This window comes from Hippocampus zosterae, chromosome 5 (genome assembly GCF_025434085.1).
Source record: "Hippocampus zosterae strain Florida chromosome 5, ASM2543408v3, whole genome shotgun sequence".
In the NCBI taxonomy this organism is placed as follows: domain Eukaryota; kingdom Metazoa; phylum Chordata; class Actinopteri; order Syngnathiformes; family Syngnathidae; genus Hippocampus; species Hippocampus zosterae.
Window position 1 is genome coordinate 16,431,734 of NC_067455.1, and position 9,024 is coordinate 16,440,757.

The 9,024-nt window shown below is 41.8% G+C and overlaps 1 protein-coding gene across 3 annotated transcripts in view; it reads left to right on the forward strand.

The window, feature by feature from the left end:
* The window catches only part of grik2 (glutamate receptor, ionotropic, kainate 2), a 153,345-nt gene extending 144,786 nt beyond the window's left edge, over positions 1-8,559 (forward strand). For all 3 annotated transcript variants that reach the window (XM_052066424.1, XM_052066423.1, XM_052066425.1), the window contains one exon: positions 3,243-8,559. In XM_052066424.1, coding sequence (XP_051922384.1) covers positions 3,243-3,490 — 248 coding nt within the window. In that variant the 3' untranslated portion in view covers positions 3,491-8,559. The remainder of the gene's footprint in view (positions 1-3,242) is intronic.
* The last annotated feature ends 465 nt before the right edge of the window (positions 8,560-9,024 follow it).

Below are 9,024 nucleotides of genomic sequence, written 5' to 3' on the forward strand. Positions count from 1 at the left end.
AGTGCCATTTAATTTTACAGATGGGGAGTGGGGATAAATGAATGGCTACAGTGTGGTTCCGGTTTTCATCTATGACCACACATGATGACGCATTTGTGCATAAATGGGTATATGTAAGTATGTACAGATACATCTCAATAAATTGAAATACTGTGGTGGGAGGGAGGGCATTTTATTTGTGTAGTTGACTAAAAAAGGGAAATTCATTCAGTACTCACGGTGCAAAATACTTCAACTTGTATATTTATAGTTGACACCCAACAGAGCTAAAATTCCATCCATCCATCCATTTTCCACCGTTTATCCGGGGTCGGGTCGCGGGGGCAGCAGCTTTAGGAGTGAAGCCCAGACTTCCCTCTCCCCAGCCACTTCTTCGAGCTCTTCCTGGCGGATCCCGAGGCGTTCCCAGGCCAGCTGGGTGACATAGACTTTTCAGCGTGTCCTGGGTCGAGCTAAAATTCATTGGACAAAATAATTTAAACCCCCCAAAAATTGTACAAATAAAATATAAATATAACATCTTCTTATCTGACATTAATGAATAAAAAAATGTATGACTGCCCGTCATTCAGCTGGCTGGGTCTTATGCTCAAACTATTGCTATGTTGGTACGTCTTACTTCCCAGCTACAAGTTCCTCACTTCACATTGTGCTCCTGCTGAAGTTCCCGTGCCCACAGACTGCAATAATTATTTTGTCTCACATTGTTCGTCCACTTTTGTTTGGCATGTATGCTGTCCAAATTCTGCCTTATCGACACAAACTGGATTGACTTAATATGAAATCACAGCACGAGAATAGCTCAACACAGGTTGAGAATGACCGCAGTATATCTCCTATCAACGTTTAGCAAAAGTTGAGTGTGTCCGTGGTCAACAACAGAGCTAACAAATAACACGCCTGATTCCTGGCATCTGTGACTGGCTGAATTTGCGTGGCCACACTGAGTGATGAAAGCTATTTGGAATTAAAAGAGATATTAAAATTAAATACATAAAACACATACAGTAGCTAATTGTTTTTTTTAACCTAAATAAAATTGTTTCATATACTAATATATATATATATATACAGTATATATATATATATATATATAGCATAGGATCTTCTACAAGAGGCCTGGTTGCTTGAGGGTTCTGCGTAGGATCTTAGCTGTTCTCAGTATTGCGCTCTTCTGCACGGAGCTGTCGGATGTTGTTCCTCGTGTCTGAGCCATCCACCCATGTGTATATATATTTTTTCAAATTCATTACAAATTATAAAAAATAAAAAATAAGAAGAAATCCCATGTAGCGGCCCGGTAGCCCAATGGTTAGCACGTCGGCTTCACAGTGCAGAGGTACCGGGTTCGATTCCAGCTCCGGCCTCCCTGTGTGGAGTTTGCATGTTCTCCCCGGGCCTGCGTGGGTTTTCTCCGGGTGCTCCGGTTTCCTCCCACATTCCAAAAACATGCGTGGCAGGCTGATTGGAGGCTCTAAATTTGTCCCTATGTGTGAGTGTGAGCGTGGATGGTTGTTCGTTTCTGTGTATCCTGCGATTGGCTGGCAACCGATTCAGGGTGTCCCCCGCCTACTGCCCGGAGACAGCTGGGATAGGCTCCAGCACCCCCCGCGACCCTAGTAAGGATCAAGCGGCTCTGAAGATGAATGAATGAATGAATCCCATGTACGGTTTTCACAGCCTTTGCTTCTCAACTCACAATTGTGCTCAAGTGCATCATGTTCCCACTGATCATCCTTCAGTTCTTCCAGCTGAAATGGATTGGGGTCCACCCGAGGTAAATTCACTTGATTGGACATGATTTGGAAAGGCACAGACCTGTATAAGGTCCCATAGTTTACAGTTTACGTCAGAGCATGAACAGAGAATGAAATGAATTGTCTGTAGTCATCAAAGACTAGATTGCCTCGAGGTACAAATCTGGGGAAGGATGCGGAAACATTCATGCTGCTTTGACGCTTACAATGAGCACAGTGGCCTCCATCATCCGTAAATGGAAGAAGTTCAGAGAGCCGGTTGCCAGTCTAAACTGAGCAATTGGAGTGGAGGACGGAGTTGAAATTAGGGAGGTGACTGATAACCGGATGTTCACTCTGTCAGAGTTCCAGTGGTCCTCTGTTGAGAGAGGTGAACCTTGAGAATGACAACCATCTCTGTAGCACTCTACCAATCAAGTCTGTCTGGAAGAGTAGCCAGATAAAGGCCACTCCTTCGTAAAAGGCACATGGCATCCTGCCTGAAGTTTGCCAAAAGGCACCTGTCGGACTCTCAAACAATGAGAAAGAAAATTCTCTGGCCTGATGAGCTCAAGATTGAACTCATGTTTGGAGGAAACCAGACACTGCTCATCACCTGAGCACTACTATCCTGACAGTGAACCCTGGTGATGGCAGCATCATGTGATGAAGATGTTTTCAGCAGTAGAAACTGGGAGACTGGTCAAGATCGAGGGTAAGATGAACGCAGCAATGAAAACCTGTTCAAGTGTGTTAAGGACCTCAGACTGGGGCAAAGTATACCTTCCAAAAGGACAATAATCTTTAGCACTTCACCAAAACAACGAAAGTGCAGCTTCAAGACAACTCTGTGAATGTTCTTTGGTGGCCAAACCAGAGCCTGCACTTGAATCAGATCAAACATCTCTGAAGAAATTTGCAAGAATGCTCCCCAACCAACCCGATGGCGCTTCAGAGGTGCTGCAAAAATTAATGGGTAGGACTGCCCAAATATAAGTGTGCCAAGATTATAGCATCATATTCAAAAATAAGTGAAGCTCTAATTCCTGCTAAAGGTGTATCAACAAAATACTGAACAAAGGCTGTGAATACTTCATGCGTGTCAATAAATCTTAAAAGTTTTTGGGGTCAAACCCCCCAAAAGAAAACCAAAAAAAATCATGTCAAGGGGTGTTATGTGTATACAACATAAACATGTGAATACCTGTGCCCTGTATTTTGACCCTCTTCATGAAATGATCAAAGAAAAATAAATTACCATTCAATCCACCCATGATTCTGCCATCCATATCAAATCCAACCCCCCACCAAACACCAATACACCAAACACCAATACACTCAAGATCATAACATTGAGTCATCCAAACACATCCTCATTCTCAACATTTATAAAATTAGGATACACTCAATAATTTGATTGATCATAGGACGTTAACAGCGGCAAAGTCTCAAGTCAATTCTATTCTATTGTCTCCCCCTCCTTTTTTCCCTTTTTTTCAACTTCAGAGGTCCCTCTGCAGAGTCATGGTGGACGAACTGAGGGTGTCACTGAAGTGCCAGCGCAGGCTCAAACACAAGCCTCAGCCGCCCGTCATGGTGAAAACGGAGGAGGTTATCAACATGCACACCTTCAACGACCGCAGACTGCCAGGGAAAGAGACCATGGCATGAAATGGGAATCACTTTCTCACCCTCACCTCCGCAATGAGGAGGCATGTAGAGACACTTGGAACAACCGTGGGGGAAACTGGTAAAAGGGAGGGAAGTACACTTTGGGTTATTTTTGACATTGAGCAGAGAGAGTTGCTTGAGAGTGCATTGACAAAAAGTCATTCGTATTAAAGATTAACTTGGATTCAATAATATTTCCTGTGGAAATAACTTGAGCCGAGGAGAAATTTCAGCTAGTTACCTCACGACTCCTATCACAATAATAAGGCGCAAAGTACAGGTAGTGGAGTTTTAATGGCAGAGGTTGGAATTTTCCATTTTTAACAATGGTGGAATGGACCCTGTCATCGTCATATTAAGTTACTTAAAAACTGCAGCGGCAACGTGAACATCTTAATCACAGATTTCTTTGCTATGGCCATAGGTAAATTACATAGAGAGAACTGGAAACGAGCAACAAATGTTTTGTCTATTTTGAAACATAGATAGAAGGAGCAAAAAGGCTCTCAACTCACGTTAGCCCCAAGCCTCAAAGACTGCAACGAGTGCAGCTGATTTCTATTTGTGTGGGGGAAGCACTGTATTTCTTTGTCACATAACGTGTAATTAATTGAGGAAAAAAAAAGATCTCATCCATCGGGCAATAAGTGATGTTTTATTTGTTTCAGAGTACTACAACTTTTAGTCTTTAAATGTAGTGTATGGGAAAGATGCAGAAATATAACCAAAGGATGCATGGTTTAGCGCTGATATAGCAAGCTGTCGAGTTCCATGTATTGTATCCACCTGTCGTCGTAACTCGGGATTAAATGAAGCGCATACACCATTATCTTCAATTTAGAGGAATCGTAGGATGTGATTGGCACAGCTCCATTGATCCACGGAAATCACACGCTAGGAAATTGTATTTATTCAGGTATTTATTGTTTTATTTATGAAATTCTTGGTTTATAAAGACAGGATTTTCACTGCGGCAGCAAATCTCAAGCTCACGTGTGTATGAGTATGCTAAAGTTTCTGACAATATGCTCTGTGTAATGTCTCTTGTGGCTTTTTTTCATTTTCTTTACGACAAATCTAATATTTATGTGCATTTACAATTTGTAAGAAAATATGTTTTGTACAAAGGGAACCATCATTTTGTCTTGGTTTTTACCATCATGAACATCACTATAAGGAGTGTCATTCATGGTCGTAGGGCAGGGGCGTAGCCCTCATTTCACAAGTGTGGGGACAGATTGTTCAGGAGTCAAGCTATGTTTACAGTGTTCTTGGTGGCTATGGCAGTTTTCAGGCCACAGTAGACTAAACGGGATGGTCGTATAACAAAAAAAAAGGCTAAAATCCCACAACACACTAAATTTCGGATAAATGGGGCTGTTGTGAGCACCAGAAAAGTAGTGCAAACATATCTTAAGGCAACCTCTATGAGCAAATGATAATTCTCCCAAGGTTCCACTTATTAAAAATAACCAAACTGGATAAGGTAAAACACAACGACAGTAAATATTGAATAGCTAAATAACTAAAGGACATATTGTATCAATTGTGCTCAAGTCAGAAAGGGCCGTAGCACCGCATGCTCCCGCCATACCAATTATGTCACGAATGCACCGTCATGGAATGGACGCACACTTGGTGGAACGACCGTCAAATCAGGGCAAATTCAGCCTGTCAAATTTCGTCAAGTGCTTTTTCTCCTAACGACTGAAGCACCTTTTCCTTTTAAGCACTCCAGAGGCTGAAGTACGATCAGTCATATTGCACATTTTGATTGATTTCATCTGCAACGTTTCTGTCAATTGGCATCCTTGTGCTGATGCGGAGGTAGGGAGGGGTTGAGGGGGGCACACCTGGCCATTATATGCTCACCGACTGTCCAATGGCCATAATGTATCCCTACTGCATTCCCCCGACGGCTGAAACTTTGATATTCGATTCTATTAACCCTTTCGTGCACCCTGTAACCCAATATGAGAAGATGTCCCTGAAAGATTTAATTGGTGAAAAAGCAGTCAGTGCCAGCAGCTTTTTTTTTTTCACCTGCAAGGAGCATTTCCGAATGCTTGAAGGTGGGTTGGAGTTTGGGGATCACAACTACAGTCATTGTAATCGAGTAATAGATTTTTAATCTTCTGTTATTTATTATTTGATCTGGTGTGGTGTGTTAGGATTTGCTTATGTGTGTTTGACCACATGGACGCATCATTAGGCAATCTGATAAACTCCCAATTGCTTTGTACTGGCTCCAAACAGACATTCAGTCTTGAGCATAATACTCAGATGAATTACTTTGTTTCGATTTATTAAATACAGAGTGCAAAAAAACACACATGCTCCTTCATGCTTTGTAAATTTCCCCATTGTGGGACAAATAAAGGATATCTTATCTTATCAAAGTAACCAGTTAGATGAGGCGACCGTGACTTAGAAGGAAAAGCGGGTCATCCGGTATCCGTGTCGCGTCGTCGTGTCTTGGGCAAGACACTTTGCTAACCTTGCCTTCGGTATCACACATATTGGTGTACTCACGGTGAAGCGTCTTTACGTGTGCCAGAAAAGCAAAATATGAAAGTGATGCACATTATTATTATTATTATTCAATGAGTCTTGCACACATTCCTGGCGACGATTAGTATCACGTTCGGATCCACTAAACAATATAGTTTCACATTATCCAAATAGATCCCTATGGAATTCACGTCTCATGAAAGCGCCACGCTCCCGAAATTGGGGCCACCGCGGACTTTTAGACTTCAGCAATCTGTACCTCTTTGGTGGTTATGCATTGTCAGAGGTCTGGACAGGAGAATCGGCATGCCTTGAAAATGTGTAAGCATCTATTTAAAAAATATATTTGAGCACAAGGGGGGCGGGGGGATATGGCCCTAAATGTCTAATGGCAAGACTGAACACAAAAAACTTTGGTTAGTTAAAAATCTATCCAACAAATTTATTGCACTCAAAGTAAAAATGAATGAAAAGGTTTTGAGGCTGTTTTCCCCCATGTGAATACTGAATGGTTTAGTCCTACATGAAATCAACCAAATGACTTTTAGCAAAGCAAAACTTTCATGGCCATCAGCTTAGACTGAAAACTGATCAACATCAGCTGACATTTTTGACAATTTGAAATAGGAAACACTAATACCACAACACGAGAAACTAGGATCAACATACCCAGAATAAGTGCATGCCAGCATGAAAAATACAACAAGGTTTTTTGACCGGCAGCAAGCAATCTGTTTGTCTCACCTGCTGTCCACATGATTAATCGTCTGTGACAAATGTTGAGGATACATTCAAGCAGGGCTTGACATTAACTTTGCTCAACAGCCACCATGGCTCAAGGTTTTCCAGAGTTACTACTCACTTGACATTTTCACCAGCCACAATTTTGTTGTGGGAGGATAAGGGTTTTGCACAATTAAGTTCCATATTCGGTCTAACAGATCTGACATAAAAATAAAAAGACAACTGAAAACAAAATGAAAGTGGAAAAATTTCCTGTCCAAGTACCAATCATGCATCTGATAATCAGTAGACTAACTGCTTAAAAAGTTAGCATTTGGCACCTCCGCAGCAATATGCGAGCATTCATTCTCCAGTGTGAGAAATGCGTTTTTTGACCACAGGCATACAATGCTCCATAAAATAAAAGGACCGGTTCGTTCAGCTGCTGTTTGAGGGATGTGACCTAACCGAGTGGATGGACACCAACATTGCCGTCACACACAGGAAAATGCCCAGAATACCATCTCAACTCTTCTAAAGCATGAGTTTAAATTTTAACTAATGTCTCCTGTGGAAATAATTGTTTAATATTGAATGTGTGTGGGCGGCCCGGTAGTCCAGTGGTTAGCACGTCGGTTTCACAGTGCAGAGGTACCGGGTTCGATTCCAGCCTCCCTGTGTGGAGTTTGCATGTTCTCCCCGGGCCTGCGTGTGTTTTCTCCGGGTGCTCCGGTTTCCTCCCACATTCCAAAAACTTGCGTGGCAGGCTGATTGAACACTGTAAATTGTCCCTAGGTGTGAGTGTGAGTGTGAATGGTTGTTCGTTTCTGTGTGCCCTGCTATTGGCTGGCAACCAATTCAGGGTGTCCCCCGCCTACTGCCCGAAGACGGCTGGGATAGGCTCCAGCACCCCCCGCGACCCTATTGAGGATCAAGCGGCTCAGAAGATGAATGAATGAATGAATGAATGAATGAATGAATGTGTGTGAGCGTGTGTAGCTATCGTGGCATATCGCTTTTAGAAGGTTTGTGTGCGTGCGATTGTGTATGCGTGCGTGTGCTGCGCAAAAGTGCTCTAGTACTGACAGTTCACAGGAGGGGTTTCAAGTTCCTCTGCTGCTTTCCAGTGCTTGACTCGTGAGTGTTGACTAAAAATGCTGCCTTTGCGTGAACACACCGTTTCGTTTTGTTTTTAAATTCACCAACCATGCACGGTGAAGCATGCAGAGTTATTCATATTTCTCACAGATCAAAGAGGATCCATTTTAGCACTATAATGTGTATCCAAATACCAAACGCAGAAAAGTAAATCGTCGGCTGCCACTGCAGAAATTCAAACGCATTGACGTGTTGTTGGGTGTTAATGTCAAGGCCTGTGTTGTAAAAAAAAAAAAAAATGTTACGACTTGAAAAAGGAACTAAATCTGTAAACCTCCCCATCTACGCCCCTGCTGAATGGTACTCCAGACTGGCAGTCAAAAGGCTATCCTAAACACTGAGCTGACTTTCAGTCTTTCAAGGATGAGAGTTGCAGTAAATTTCCTCACTTTGGGATGCTCTCTTTTTACCACAGAGTGACCCATTGATGTTTTGAAGAAGAAAACCTTTTTTATCGTGTTAAAAAAAAGAAAAAACTACAAATAGAAATATTTTTACTTCACATGACAGATGAATATCGAGAACATAGTTGGAAAAAAAACAGGATGTATTTCCACAAAAGATGAAAGTCTCAACAAGATGCCTAATCATTTTGTGAGCCTAATTCATGATAGTTACGATTCAGAGTTAAGCCAACGTGATTTTTTTTTAATGTATTCAAGAAAACATCGATTTGTTGTGAAAACTAAATTCAGTGCACTGTTTACCCTTTGAAGTTGATGCACAAGTTCAAAGCAAATAAAGTACAATGTTCACCTAATTTGCTTTCTTTTTGACTGGATGGGTATGGATTCAACATGAGCCTAATTCTAATGCTTAGCAAAAGTTACTGCACCCACTTAAAGTTATCCTTGACAGGAACATCACTGGGTTTTATGGCTGGAGAAAGCAATCAAAATATTGTTACAGTGCCATTGGATGCAAAACGGTATGCAAAAAAGATCACTGTGTCATCGCGAAGCAAGACAAGGTCATCATTTTCAATGAACACAAAAATACAGACGGTGCCGCAAAATCAAATGAACATGGCTGCAATCTCTGGTCACTTGGTGGCTGGAAACATTCAAGAATGATGTTCGTTTTTGAGGGCGGTAAATTGGTCTCAGAAACCAGTGGTGTACAGACTGCTGAGAATCTATAGAACTTTGAGACCAATAGCTATGGGGGATCGAATTGGCAGTAAGGCATTCCACAATCATGTAAAAACAGCATTGATTGATCACAA